Genomic DNA, 14,401 nt, shown 5'->3' on the forward strand with positions numbered 1-14,401 from the left:
TCTGAAATCAAAAGGCCTAAGTTTGAGTCTTTGCTCAACCATTTCCGGACTTTGTGACCTTGGGCTTGTCAGTTTGAGTTTCCCCACAAGTAAAATAGGAAGCCTAGAGTATTTTATGAGAATCCAGTGAGATTTGTGAAAGAGCTTTCCAAGGCTATCAGCTATATGATAGCAACAAATGCTAAGGTTTGTTGGTTTGTTTTAAAGAATGTTAAATTTTATTAATTTTTCTTCCTTAATTAGGGAACTAGATTCTGGTCTGGCTGAATCTGTGTCTACACTGATATGGGCTGCTCCTCGACTCCAGTCAGAAGTGGCTGAGTTGAAAATAGTGAGTACAACCAGTTTCATTGATGTCTGTAGTTTGTTAAATTGTTAGGTTGGTTAACATAAATCATTTCTGCTTATTTGACAAGATATTTTGTACACTTCTTATGTTGCCTTTGAAACAGGCTTTGTAAATTTGTAAATTTGTCTCTACCTCCTTTTCAGCCCTTATATAATGCAACAGAACAGTGTTTTGCAAACATGAATAATTTTTTTAAAGAGCAAAGTGTTGTGTACTTTCAGTTTTGTCTTATTTTTATTGTAATGTTATTTAAGTGTATTCAAATAGGAAAGTTCTTACACAACTGTAAACCAGTTAACATTAATTTAAGGTCACATATTTTGCTTCATTCATTAATTCCACAAATATTTATCAAGTTGATGTTATGAGCTAAGTGGGCACTGAGGGTGCAGCAGTGGGCAAAATATGACAGTAACCCTACTCTTGTAGCTTAGAATCTAGCAGAAGAGCTAGACATTAACTAAAAACTTTCACCTAACAACACAGATATAGTACTGACTGCTAGTATTCAAATTCATTTGAGTTGTTACCTGTTTTCTACATCTTTGCCTTTTTGTTTTATTCTGTAGATTGTCTCAGTCTTACCTCCTGACCCATCTTTTTTCTTTTTTCTTTTTTCTTTTTTCTTTTTAAGTTTATTTTTGAGAGAGTGTGTGTGTGTGTGTGTGTGGGTGGCAGGGGCAGAGAGAGAATCCCAAACAGGCTTGCAGTAATAGCCTGAGCCACAAACCACAAGATCATGACCTGAGCCGAAATCAAGAGTCGGACAGTTAACTGACTGTGCCACCCAGATGCCCCTTGAGATTTCCTTGTCTTCTGTGGGTTTTCATTTATTTATTTAAAAAAATTTTTTAACTGTTTATTTTTGAGAGAGGGAGTGGGGGAGGGGCAGAGAGGGAGACACAGAATCTGAAGAAAGCTCCAGACTCTGAGCTGTCAGCACAGAATCCTCTTTTCTACCTCAAGGGTGTAAGCTGGCTGCCAGAATTTCTGAGAACCATGGGAGGAGGAAGCCAAAGGTCTCATTCTTGTCTTATAGAAGACTTAAAATTTTGGTTGTCAGTATCTTTGCTGTCTGCTGTGCGTGGAGTTCAGAGTCCTATTAGTTTAACCTCCCCAGAGAGTAAGCCTCCTGTATTCTATTCCTGTAGGGATGGTAGTCCTAGAGTTTTGTTGGTAGAGGAATGGGAGAGTAGAGGCAACAGGTTCTTCTTTTTTTCTTTTCTTTTTTCTTTTTCTGTTGTTTTCTTTTTAAGTAAGTTCTACGTCTGTCATGGGGCTTGAACTCACGGCCCTGAGATCAAGAGTCACATGCTGTACCAGCTCAGGCAGCTGCTTCTTATATAGACTTTTAACTTTTTTAGTCTCTGTCTCTCTTTTTTTCTTTTTCTTTTCTTTTTTCTTTTTAAGTAATCTCTACACCCAACGTGGGGCTTGAACTCATGATCAAGAGTTGCGTGTTTCTCCAACTGAGCCACCCAGGAGCCCCAACTCGGGGTTAAAACCTCGTTTTAACCTCTTCTATACTTTTCCTTTATATCAAGATTTATTCAAGATGAAACAGATTTATATGTTTGTTTTTTAATGAACTCATTAAAAACTAGAAGAAAGCTAGGCAGATTTAAAAAGATAATCTCATAGTGGAAAAGGCCACAAAAGCAATGAACAAAGTGATTACATTAATATAATAAAAAATTTATGCATAGTATAAAGCAACCAAGAGTGTTACCAAAAGACAAAGGACTAAATTACATCATAAATACCGGGTCTATATATTGAACAATGAGTGCCTCCTCACTGAGCTCTCAGGTGTTGGGACCACTCTGGTTTGATGCCAGTCATTTCCTGCCTGGACTATTACAGTAACTTCTTGAATCTTCTTTCTGTACCTACTTTGGTTTCCTTTAGTCTCTTCACCATTCTGTCAGAACAGCTTAGGGTTCTATTCAAAACACAGATCTGATCCTGTCACTACCTCTTGCTTTAAAGCCCTTTAGTAGCTGTTGTTCTTGTGATAGAAACAAAATTCCTAATATGACCTATATGATTCTGCATTTTCTGGCCCCCACATGCCTTTCTTACTTCATTTCCTATGGCACTCCTCCCTCGGGCTCAACACTTACTTTATTTCAGCTTGAGGATTGGCCCTGTTTTTCCACCAGAGGCCTTTGCACATGCTGTTACTTTGCCTTGGTGGCATTTATTACAGCTGCATTTGTATCTTTATTTGTGTGATTGAGTAATGACTGTTTTCCTCAGAGATTATAAGCCTCTATAAGAACAGTGTCTGTTTTTGTTCATTGTGTTTATAGCATATATCATAATGTCTGTAATAGAATTTGGCACATAGTTACAGCTCAGTGGATGGCTGGATAAACAAGTACGAATATGTACCCCTTAAGGCTTTATAGACCCTGGTTGTTTTGAATTCTTGTAGTAGAAAGAAGCATGTTTACTATTGTTAGGAGGAAGCTTGAAGTAGTTTTTAGGAATGGTTTCCACTTTTATTTACTGTTTTGCCTTTTTTTTTTTTTTTTTTCCTCTCTGTAGGTTGCTGATCAGCTCTGTGCCAAGTATAGCAAGGAATATGGCAAGTTATGTAGGACCAACCAGATTGGAACTGTGAATGACAGGGTAATGAACATACTTGTTAATAAACATGATGCAGTAGACAGGGATGTGGGCATGTTATGCTATTGCCTGTGTTGATTCTCGTGGGTCCTGCTGTATGGCTGAGTTAATCTAGGGTTGCATATTTCATAGGGTGAGAGGCTTTCTGGTTGGCAGTGTCGTCAGCTCCTTACTCCGTCCCTAAACTTCTGATTGTGAGCCCCCCCCCCCACCCCCATCCTTTGTGCCTCTTGTGATTTGTGGATGTAGAAGCGAGGAGAGAAGTAGATGAATTCAAATGTGGACAGCGGTGGTATCAGTCTTAGCAACACCTGGGTTGTATGTAACCAGAGAACATGAAAGAGGCATGGTTTTGCAATATGTCTCGTGACTGAAAAAAGAAATCATGTAACTAGTCTGAACCCCTTTTTTCTCAATTTACATATAAAATAAGAGGAGCAAAGTTTAAAAGTGAGACAAGTTAGGTTTAAGGCTAGTTGGCATAGATGTTAATCCTGGGTGTTTTACTTATAGCTAATGCACAAACTGAGTGTGGAAGCCCCACCCAAGATCCTGGTGGAGAGATATCTGATTGAAATTGCCAAGAACTATAATGTGCCCTATGAGCCCGACTCTGTGGTCATGGTGAGTTTAGAGTCTTTCAGAGTACAAAGGGAAATGAGTCTTTGGATATCATTTTCTTTAAAAATAACCATATTCTTTTCATTAAAGTTTGTGTATGGGAGTTTAAGCCTTTCTCTGCTTGGGTAACAATAAATATGCCTGCAAAGAGTATTTTAAGGATCAGATGAGATGAATGATGAAAGCACTTTGAAAAGGTACAGACCTTGATACAAATAAAAAATGGCATTGTTGGTTTTCAATGAATTTCACTGAATTGAAGCAAGAAAGGATCCTGAAAGATTTATTGGGTGCCTGCCCTGTGCCAGACAGTACACAGAAATACAGAGATAAAAACAAGGTCACTGTCCTAAAGAGGCTTATAGTGTAAGGACGGCAGATGTACAAATAATAATCACTCAGTTAAGGTTGGTGGGGTGTAGTGTGTGGTTTAGTATGCTGTTTAGACAACCTCCCCCCATCCCAAATACAGTTCAGGATAAAAGCATTTATCCTCCCAGCTGTTGAGAATATTGGTGACTGGTACTCATACACAGCTGAGTGCTCCTCCAGCAGTGGCTCTCAGAAGAAAGCTGCTTCATCCAAAGTCTTTCCTTAGGGGCAGCCTGTAGTTAGTAACTGGGATTTTCGACTCTGCCCCATTTGAGGGCACCTGCTCCAGACCCATCCCAGCTCCAGAGCTCCCTAAGGAATTGACTGAGCAGTTGCTATGACTACATGGCAGCCCAGCTTTTCCCTTTGCCCAGCCCTGCTTCCTTCACTCCCCACAAGTCTTTATCCCAAGAGACTACCCCAGTAAACTTCCCCCATGCTGACCTGCATCTCTGAGTCTACTTCTGGGGGATCTTGCCTGCAGTGTGGGTTAATGATACAGGTTTCTCTCTTCTTCTCAGGCAGAAGCTCCTCCTGGCATAGAGACCGATCTTATTGATGTTGGATTCACAGATGATGTGAAGAAAGGGGGCCCTGGAAGAGGAGGAGGGGGTGGTTTTGCAGCACCAGTTGGTGGACCTGACGGAACAGTGCCAGTGCCTATGCCTGTGCCTATGCCCATGCCCTCTCCAAGTACTCCTTTTTCCTACCCACTTCCAAAGGGACCAGTAAGTATACATGTAAGCGTGGATATAAACTCTAGAAAATGTAACAGAAGAAGAGACACATTGGCTATATGAATACACACAAAAGTTGTAGGTTGTCAAGATTGAGCAATAAGAACATTTGGTATTAGTGATCATATTGTGGAAAAAAATACCGGGATTTGGAAAAAGTCTTTTGGTTTGTCTATAGTTAATGATGGGGGAAAATACAGAGAGATGGTGTTAAAGAAACTTTTTCCTATAGGTTTACTGGTAAATACCTTTGGGACCTTTTGCAGCCATACTAGTTTTTTCCAAAAATGAATACTGCTTATTACCAGGTGGAAAAACCTCTTGTAGACATTTTGTAGACAAGGTCATTACTAGTAATAGGAGAGTTTGATTATAATCTTTCCTTGTCAACATGGAAGCGGTTAATTTAGTAATTTGAAAACTAGCCTTTGGCTATAGATCTTTGAAGATCTAGAATTCTTTTAGGCATTTTTTTCTCTTTTTTGGCTCTTGAATATATGTATATATTCAATATATCTTGAATATACACTGAATATATGTATATCTCCCTTACCATACAACAAACCTCAGAAAACTCAAATTGGGGCCGTGTCTCTGATGTTACCTTTCTTCTCTTGCAGTCGGATTTCAATGGATTGCCAATGGGGACTTACCAGGCTTTTCCCAATATTCATCCACCTCAGATACCAGCAACTCCCCCATCGTATGAATCTGTAAGTGGTTGAGGCTCTTTTGTAAGCAGCAGGAGAGTGACTCCCATGAAGAGAGAGCAAAATAATGGCCACAGGGAAGGCAAAGTTTTGATCAATTCCTGGTACCATCATTGCTCTTGCTTTGGATTCTTGTGTTGCTTTAACATTACCCTGGAAGTTGGGTGGTGGCGGCCGCAGCAACATCATCATTGGTGGCAATGCTTTGTCTGCAATTAAGCCAGGAATCAGGAAGGAGCTGAAGGTCTCTTAGTAAGTTCACGTAGGGCACTTGCCTAGTTTTTTTGGAGTAGGGCAGAGAATTGTTTTGAGTTGGTATAGTCCTGCTGTTGGAATATCATAATTAAAATTACCAGTTTTAGGAATTCAACACTGTGTAAAGGAATAGTGGCCAGATTTTTGTCTTAAATAGAAGTGTCCAGTTAGTAAATTTCAGCCGATATTACTAATTTTACATTTTAGTTTTGTAGGTAAAACTTATTATAAATATAATCATTCCTTGAATTGTTGGTGGTTGCACAGCTTTGATTCCAAATTAGAGGGCTCCTTTTCTGTCAGCTTTGTTTCTCAGCTAGTATGTGCCTTTTGAGACCTATTTCCTTCCATCTGATGAATTACAGAGAAAACAAATTGATATGGCGTTTGCTGGGAGATCCTCCTGTTCCTGAACTTGTTTAGTGTTCTTTCCTTGGGTTTTCCCCTTGGGCTTGGGTTTTTCTTAAGTTTGGTCTTGCATGCATTGAAGCATTGCCCACAGCTGTTTCTAGGAATGAGGTAGAAGATCTTCAGTATTTGAGGACTTGGTTCTTGGAGAGATGAATTCAGTGGGTTAGTGCTTTCTCTGCACAGAAGGTGAAGGTATCAAAGAGAGGTGTTATGATGTAGTAAGAATTTCCCTTTTCTCTGCTTGGTGGTTTAGAGTTTAATGTGGTATCTGTCTAGCTGGAAGATCAGAAGAGAGTACAGGGGGTGGAGGGGCAGTTTGTTTGGAGTGGTTCTGTTGCTTCTGCTTAGCTTTTGGAAAACACAGGGGCTTATACCAGTATCAGTACTTTCTCTCTAGTAATGCCTTTGCTTTCTCCCTTGGTAACAGTATTTGTGTTTCAGGTTGATGACGTTAATGCTGATAAGAATGTCTCTTCTGCACAGATTGTTGGTGAGTGTGAGTCAGAAACCCTCAGTGCTGAACCTTTTTGCTGTTTTCTCATTACTGCTTCCACCTCAGAGAAAGTTTTCATGTCTGTGGCATTTTACCCACATGCCCTGTCCTTTCCCTGAGTGTAGTGTGACAAAAATAGAACTCAGGATTTCCCTTGTCCATAAAGAAAATACCTTTCTGGCCCCAGAGAATCTTTTAAGTTCCTTGTTTCTGTTGGTGGTATTATTCTTTCAACCTCAAGTTCTTGATGTTCTTGCTGCTTCAACTTTCATTGTATTAGAAGCATCAAAATTATTTCTATTTATATAAATACATGTTTATATTAACAAACTTGGGCATTAATGAGGGGGCATTAGATAAAACCATAGTGAATAGCTCAGTGACTTTTCACAGAGCAAGCATGCTGTGTGGCCATCCACTCAGAAAATAAAACACTACTAGCACTTCAGAAACCCAGGGTGGGGGATGCTTTTAAAATTTGGGGATAGTTGTTTTGTTGAGGTATAATTAACATAGAAAAAAATACACAGAAGTATATATTTTGATGAGTTTTGATTTTACGTAACAGTGACTTCAGTCAAGGTGTAGAAAGTTTCCATCACCCCAGAAAGTTCTCTTATGTTCCTTCCCAGTCCATTCTACCCTGGAGGCAAATACTGTTCTTATTTTCTAAAACTATAGTTTAGGTTCACCTTTTCTAGAACTTAGATACAAATGGAAAGGGGGATGATTTTAACTTGTAAAATACAAAATGGAAGAGTGGAAATTCTGATTCTATTACATCAAGCAATGTAGACATTAATATTCCGTATAAAATTTTTCTTCCCCTAATCCTTAAAGAGTGGCTCATTCCAATAGAATTTTAGTGCCACCCCTTGGACTTTGTTGTTACGGGAGCAGACCTTTGTGAAAGGGCATAGTCTAAGAGAATGCATTGTGTACCTGGTTTCATGTACCACACCTGGAATTTCTCTTAATCTTTCTTCTTACCATAGGAAAGTAAAACAGGATTCAGCTGTATTAAGGGAATGTAGATCTTAATTGTACTGAAAATTTTATTGATCTTTAATCATATTTTTCTTCTGTGTTTTGATAGTTACATTGTTTTTGCCAAAGGGGATTGTGGGCTTTGAGGATCTGAGCCCCTTCTCTGGCGTTTGTAACACTGCGCTCCTTACCCTTATTTAATTAGGTCCTGGGCCCAAGCCGGAAGCCCCCGCAAAGCCCCCTTCCAGACCTGTGGACACCTGCGACAACTTTGTACTACCAGAGTTGCCGTCTGTGCCAGACACACTACCGACTGCATCTGCTGGTGCCAACACCTCAGCATCTGAGGACATTGACTTTGATGATCTTTCCCGGAGATTTGAAGAGTTAAAAAAGAAAACCTAGATCTCTTAAGCCAGGCAACCTCCAGGCTCTGGGATTTGAGACGGCACTGTTTCTCCTTGTAACAAAGAATCTCCGTGCAATTCTTTTTCATCTCTTACCATCACTGAGCACACTTTTCCTTTGGGCTCTCTTCCTGCTCTAAATTCTGCTGCTTTCCAGTTCTCTGTTGCTCTTAAGAGACTAACACTTAGAGTCAACGAGGCCAGAGCAGCCTTGGCAACCTTGCTTGTTCGTCTCCTTTGAGTGTGATCCCAGGTTCGCCCATCACCTGTCCTTCTGTCCCTCCGCAGGGAAAAGGTGAAATCATTGTAAGGAGAGCTGCCAAAGATGGCTGGACACGGAGGACATTACTTCATGAAGTCTCTTTCAGTCCTGTGCTGAAGTTCTAGATTTAGAAACAAACCCCTCTGTACAGAGGGATTTGTGGTGAGCAAGAATCAAGACAAAAAGGTGTGATATGAATGGGAAGAGAGACTGATGCTGGAAGCCTCTTTAACAGTTCTTGGAAGCTGGGTCCTCTCATTGGCATATACACTACTTCTTGCTGCAGGGCATTGTTCTACCTGGATCCAGTTGCAAAGTTTATTTGGAAAGTTGAAGGCTTCTCTTAGTTCTGCTGGATTCTCAGGGAGCCCTCCGTGGCCTTTTGCTTTGAGTGCTGTGTTCTCCTTTTACCAGAGGGCAACACTGCATAAATTCCTGTTTTTCCCCATAGCATGTTCTGTTGGATTGCATTTACTGGCAAATGGCGGACAGGTCACATGTTGGGCAGAAGTCACCATTCAAGGCTAAGGTGGGCTTCCAGTTGCCTTAATAGAAGTACTCAAATCTCTTGGGTAGTGAGCTGGAATGCCTACAGGAGAAGAAGGGTTCTTGTTTTCATTTGAAAACTTTATGATTAAGAGAACCTTTAAAGACTGATTTCAGAAAATTTTTTGGTGCCCATAAAAAACGTGGCTGTAGTTCACTACTTTCCTAGATGGATGAGACTATTACTATTGTAACTTAATGTGCTCCTTTTCCCTGTAGATAAGGCTGTCCTTCCCCAGAGGGATGGTTTTGGGATCAGAAGGTAGGACTCTGGCTTATGTGTAGTGTAATGTATATACTTGTTTCAAGCAACTTTAGTGTTTTTGATTGGTTTGTATCTATCTCATAGCTCAGTAGCTGATAATAAAGTTAAAAATTCTGTGCCTTGCTGAATTTGGTTTGGTCAAACGATGAGGTGCATTTGGATTTTAGTGGAGATTATTTTAAGCAGTGACCCATGCTCGGCACAAGCCAGACCTTAACTCTTTGGTTCCCTGGGTCATGGGGACCTGCAGCAGCGAGGAGCCCATTTCAATCTGTGTGTGTGTGTGTCTTAATGTTTATTTTTGCAAGAAGTGAGCAGAGGAAGGGCAGAGAAGGAGACAGAATCCTAAGCAGGTTCCACACTATCAGCACAGAGCCCGATGTGGGGCTTGAACCCATGAATCATGAGATCATAATCTGAGCTGAAATCAAGAGTCAGACGCTTAACTGACTGAGCCTCGCAGGTGCCTCTCAACTTCTGTATTTAAGCCTAGATAGCATTTGTGAATTTGCTTGGTTACTCCTCTGGGACAGGGCTCTCCATTACCCAAACCTCATGCATTTATCTTTAAGCTGCTGTCAGGGCGCCTGGGTGGCTCAGTCAGTCAAGCGTCTGACTTCAGCTCAGGTTATGATCTCACCGTTAGTGGGTTCTAACCCCTGTTGGGCTCTGTGCTGACAGCTCAGAGCCTGGAGCCTGCTTCGGATTCTTTGTCTCCCTCTTCATTGCCCCTACTCCACTTGTGCTCTGTCTCTCTCAAAAATAAACATTAAAAAAAAAAGTAAGCTGCTGTGAGCCCACTTGTGATTCATTTATATTTCCCACAGCCATACTGAAACATTGGTGATGAGTGTTTTTTTACTTGTTGTTTGGCAGCAGAGCTGGATTATTCTGTATCACTCTTACAGGGTTAACCCTTTCCTGACCGTGATCTGTAAACAGAAGAACTTGGAGCCACAGGGGATTTTGATTCCTCAGTGATTTACAAAATTAACAGTGCATTATATATAAACATTGGTAATTTTCTAAACTGCCATGCAAAGATAAGTAATAATATGCTAAGTAGTAATAAGCCAGGCTGGGAATGGAGCCAGGCTCCATTATTAATGCCCATTGCTATCATGACCATTTGCTCATGTGTTCTGGTGCCGCTGGATTCCTAGCAAACTCTCTGCAGCACCATCTGTGAATGTACCTTCTTTTAGAGTCTGTTCAAAGACAAAAGGAGAAAAGTGGGGGAAATTAACAATTGATCCTGATGTTGGAGAGAAAAAGTACCACAAGATACCAAAAAAAAGTATGAATAGGGGGCGCCTGGGTGGCGCAGTCGGTTAAGCGTCCGACTTCAGCCAGGTCACGATCTCGCGGTCCGTGAGTTCGAGCCCCGCGTCAGGCTCTGGGCTGATGGCTCAGAGCCTGGAGCCTGTTTCCGATTCTGTGTCTCCCTCTCTCTCTGCCCCTCCCCCGTTCATGCTCTATCTCTCTCTGTCCCAAAAATAAATAAACGTTGAAAAAAAAAAAAGTATGAATAGTAATACTGGAAATTTCCTTTTATGATTTACTGTCAGGCATTGGAGTGTTTCTGCTAAATAGCGGAGGACCAGGTGTTTATAGGACAGTGGATATAGAACATAATATAGTCTTGGTAAACTGGGTTTCCTATAAAAATGGTTGGCAGAGACCAATAAAGGGAATATGCTAATACTGTGCATTATGTCTGCCTAAGAGCAGCAACAGTTGAGCTTTTCCAATGATAGAAGAATCATGACATTTATATTTCAGTTACTGAGCCAGAGAGTTACCTACCTTAAGGAACTTTCTTTACCAAAGGCCATGAGGATGACAAACAAAAAGGTTAATGATCACAAGTACTATCAAGATGACACTGGTGAGGATCAGAAAAGAACCCAGGATTGGCTCTAAAACAACAACCTGGAAAGAGACAATAAAATTTTGAGTTTAAAGATTGTCAGTTTAATTTCTACTTTAAAAATGTAAGTTATATGCTTATGTTTGGGATATAGTCACATAAAATATTTGGTGGAAACTTGGAGAAGCAAAATTATTAAAAAGGAAAATACTTTTGAGTGGACAGAAGAGAAAGAATGATAGACTGGGTGGGTATAAAAATAATTGACTTCAGTGTTTTCACAGGTAAACAGGTGAGTCACAATAGCACTATAATTCAAAACCCATGTGAGTTTTGGCAGTTCTGGAAAATATAAACATGGAGGTTTGAAAGAGTAGCAAAAGGTTACTGAAAAAATACATCAGAAATCCTGAAAACTGCCTGCCGTTCTATGACCTCTACTTTAAACACAGGAGCATTCTAATAAAATTTAACAGGTTAACCATAAAAACTGGCTTTTTAGTCTTTTTTTCTTTTTATTTATTTAGAAAATCCCAAGCCAGGCTCAAACTCGTGAACTGTGAGATCATGACCTGAGCCAAAATCAAGAGTTGGATGCTCAACTGACTGAGCCACTGAGGTGCCCTTAAGTTGGTTGTTTTTTTGTTTTTTTGTTTTTTAACGTTTATTTATTTATTTTTGAGACGGAGACAGAGCATAGTTGGTTGTTTTTTTAAGTGTTATCTTTAAAAGTGTAATTGCTGAGTTTTGCTAGTCTTTTCAGCATAAAGACATCTCTCAAATACAGGGTTACTAGAGTGGTTTCCATAACAGCATTTTAATTTACATGTTCATTTTAACAAATGATGCACTTTTTCCCTTGATATTTTGGCTCATTCACTGTTGCCACTAGGGTACTGTTAAAAAAACAAAACAGCCCAACAACTTAGAGGGTGAATGTTTATAATAAATACCACTGTGATGGAAATCTGTATGACCAAATATATCCTAGTAACAATACATCATCCACTTAAAAGTGCTTAATTATAGGTACTCTATCTAAGTCAACAAGTAACTTGGGACAATCTCAGATTGTGCTGTAAGACTTTGCCCAGTAAGTATACTCCATTTTCCCTTCACATTGTATATGATTATGATTAAAGCAGAAAAAGAGTTAAGTCAAAAAGGAGGTGTTAGCAAAAGCTTATTGTTGTGATTGTTACTTCCTTAAGAGCTTTAGTAAATAAAGTGTTCCAAGAGTGACGGCTTCATTCACTAATTTGAATTATAGTTTTTTCTGTCCTAATCATATCTATATACGCTAGGGCTACAAATCCTCATCTAGGTTTCCTTGTTCTTTAAGTAGGCTCCGCACCCAATGTGGGACTTAAACTCCTGACCCTGAGATCACGAGTCACATGCTCTACTGACTGAGCCAGCCAGGTGCCCCCCTCCTTTATTTTTTATACTTTTTATACTGAATAGAAGAGACTTGTGTTGGTAGTTCTTAGGGGGAGAATACAAGCTGTCTGAAATGAGCATTTATTAACTATAAACAAATATTGCAGTTCTTTCTGGAATTATACCTGCCGAATTTTCTTAAAAGTATATACTTCATTGTATACTTAAAAGGGCCATTGAGACAGAAACAGCAAATAATGTTAATCTGGGTAGGTTATGAGAGTATAAATTGAGGCCTAGTGTCCTGGCAATAAGTCTAAGAAAACAAGAAATGAGGAAAGTGGGACTAGGTGCTTGAAAAGGGCACATTTCTGAAAGTAACAGCCACTCAAATTGTATTCATAGATAGCACCATAAAATGGAAAGGCAAAGGATCTACACTCCCTTTTCCAGTGTACAGTGGTGCAGAAAGGGCTGCTTTTTTTGTAAGCAATTCTCCCCTGAAGTATAAAAAACCAAATAGAATCCTGCAGGAAAACCGTGATGGGGTTTTTTACCTCCTTGTGATGAGAGATTCCCATCTTGAGACCAACAGCAGTCACTGCTGAGCTGAAAAAAGTTTGGTAGTCTCAGATGCTCCATCCAAACAGCAGGTTAAACTGGAAAGGACAAAGACCAGTCAGGAGAAGGTAGACCGTAATGAAGCTGGTTTCAGTTCTTTCCCTCCTGAGGTGCTTGATAAGGAGGCCAACACAGAACCAAAGAGAATGGAAATGAAAGAAATGCTTTAGTGGCCATTCAAATCACTATGCCTAAAAGAAACCCTCCTCCACCAACACACACACACACACACATACACACACACACCCATATTTCCTTTTTAATTACGTAGTGCTTTCATCAATTTATTTGACCTTCACATCAACCTGTGAGCTAAATTTTAGGAGATGAGACAAATTTCTGCATTTAAGTCTCACTACTAGTTAAGTATGGAACTATAACTAAAAGATTTCTTCACTCTTTTCTCCAGAACTCATTGCTAACTTGAACTAATGGTTTCTCATACAGTGCTTTTTCAGGGAGGCAATGTGATTCCAAGGCCAGCACTGCTTTTAGGAAAAGGCAGTGGGAATGAGGGCTTACAGCAATGCATAGCCTGTCAGCAGGATCAGGATGAACAGCAGGAAGCTGTCCCAGGCGTTGCTGGGTGCTCTACTGACGACCTGCAGCCTGGGGTTAGGATCCAGCAGGTTCCACAGCTGAACAGTTGCCAGTAGAACCAGGAAGCCCATGAGGTGAACGACTGCTGAGTTTACTTTTATTGCCTCATGGAAGCTGATGAACCTGTACCCAGCAAGGCTGACAGTCACTGAGGTGAAGTGTATGCTATCCACTTCTCCAGCTGAAGTGTAGCATCTCTGCAAGTCCTATTGGGTCAAACACTTGTTGATGTCAGAACTCTTCTTTTCAGTGTCGCCTCTGGTACTTGTGGATGTGAGAGCACTGGCAAAAGGCCATGTATTTGGTTGGGAGATCTCCAGAAGCCCTGAAGTGCAACCCCTAGGAGATTACTGCAAATTCATCCTGCAAATCAAGGCCAGCCTCGTCCACTGCTCCAGTTTGAGTTAAATCTCTCCTCAAAAGGAGAGGAGTTAGCCTAAGGAGATGTGCCCTTATGCTGCTCTGTTTTCTGTAGGATAATTAATAGGCTTAACAGTGCTGAAAGTAGAAAGATGATAGGTAAACTAGACGGAAGGGTGTTACATGAGAAATGCATTCACAATCTTGTATTGCAACTTGGAAAGACCCCATAGAGCAAGTTGGTGTCTGATCACAAACTGTTCTAGTGTCTAAGACCTAGGCAGTGCCATACAGCAAGATGGACCTCAACTGTCAACACGATTTAACTGCACAGACACACTCCCTACATAAACAACCCTCTGTAAGTCTGACCTGGAACATTGCTTCATTACACAGATCAACAATCCAGACTAGTGACCACTGAAAAAGTCAAGCACCACATGGCAATACTTGGCCTGGGAAATAGATGCTCCTCCCCATGGGAAAGACCAGAGAAGGTGCCCAAAGGGGCACCAGATGTCTCT

General features: G+C 40.5%; 2 protein-coding genes across 8 annotated transcripts in view; one reads left to right on the forward strand and one right to left on the reverse strand.

The window, feature by feature from the left end:
• The window catches only part of IST1 (IST1 factor associated with ESCRT-III), a 31,256-nt gene extending 22,082 nt beyond the window's left edge, over window positions 1–9,174 (forward strand). For 4 of the 7 annotated variants that reach the window (XM_047836248.1, XM_047836249.1, XM_047836253.1 and 1 more), the window contains 7 exons: window positions 244–331; window positions 2,900–2,983; window positions 3,494–3,604; window positions 4,495–4,713; window positions 5,331–5,423; window positions 6,528–6,576; window positions 7,772–9,174. In XM_047836248.1, the coding sequence (XP_047692204.1) occupies window positions 244–331; window positions 2,900–2,983; window positions 3,494–3,604; window positions 4,495–4,713; window positions 5,331–5,423; window positions 6,528–6,576; window positions 7,772–7,971 (844 nt within the window). In that variant the 3' untranslated portion in view covers window positions 7,972–9,174. The remainder of the gene's footprint in view (window positions 1–243; window positions 332–2,899; window positions 2,984–3,493; window positions 3,605–4,494; window positions 4,714–5,330; window positions 5,424–6,527; window positions 6,577–7,771) is intronic. The other 3 variants (XM_047836251.1, XM_047836250.1, XM_047836252.1) reach the window with 3 other exon arrangements.
• A 1,005-nt stretch (window positions 9,175–10,179) lies between these two features.
• Window positions 10,180–14,401, reverse strand: part of PKD1L3 (polycystin 1 like 3, transient receptor potential channel interacting) — an 83,535-nt gene continuing 79,313 nt past the window's right edge. Inside the window, 7 exon segments of the mRNA XM_053447901.1 lie at window positions 10,180–10,254; window positions 10,609–10,705; window positions 10,853–10,891; window positions 10,893–10,978; window positions 12,854–12,955; window positions 13,211–13,229; window positions 13,440–13,640. Coding sequence (XP_053303876.1) covers window positions 10,180–10,254; window positions 10,609–10,705; window positions 10,853–10,891; window positions 10,893–10,978; window positions 12,854–12,955; window positions 13,211–13,229; window positions 13,440–13,640 — 619 coding nt within the window.

Source organism: Prionailurus viverrinus, chromosome E2 (assembly GCF_022837055.1).
Source record: "Prionailurus viverrinus isolate Anna chromosome E2, UM_Priviv_1.0, whole genome shotgun sequence".
In the NCBI taxonomy this organism is placed as follows: Eukaryota; Metazoa; Chordata; class Mammalia; order Carnivora; family Felidae; genus Prionailurus; species Prionailurus viverrinus.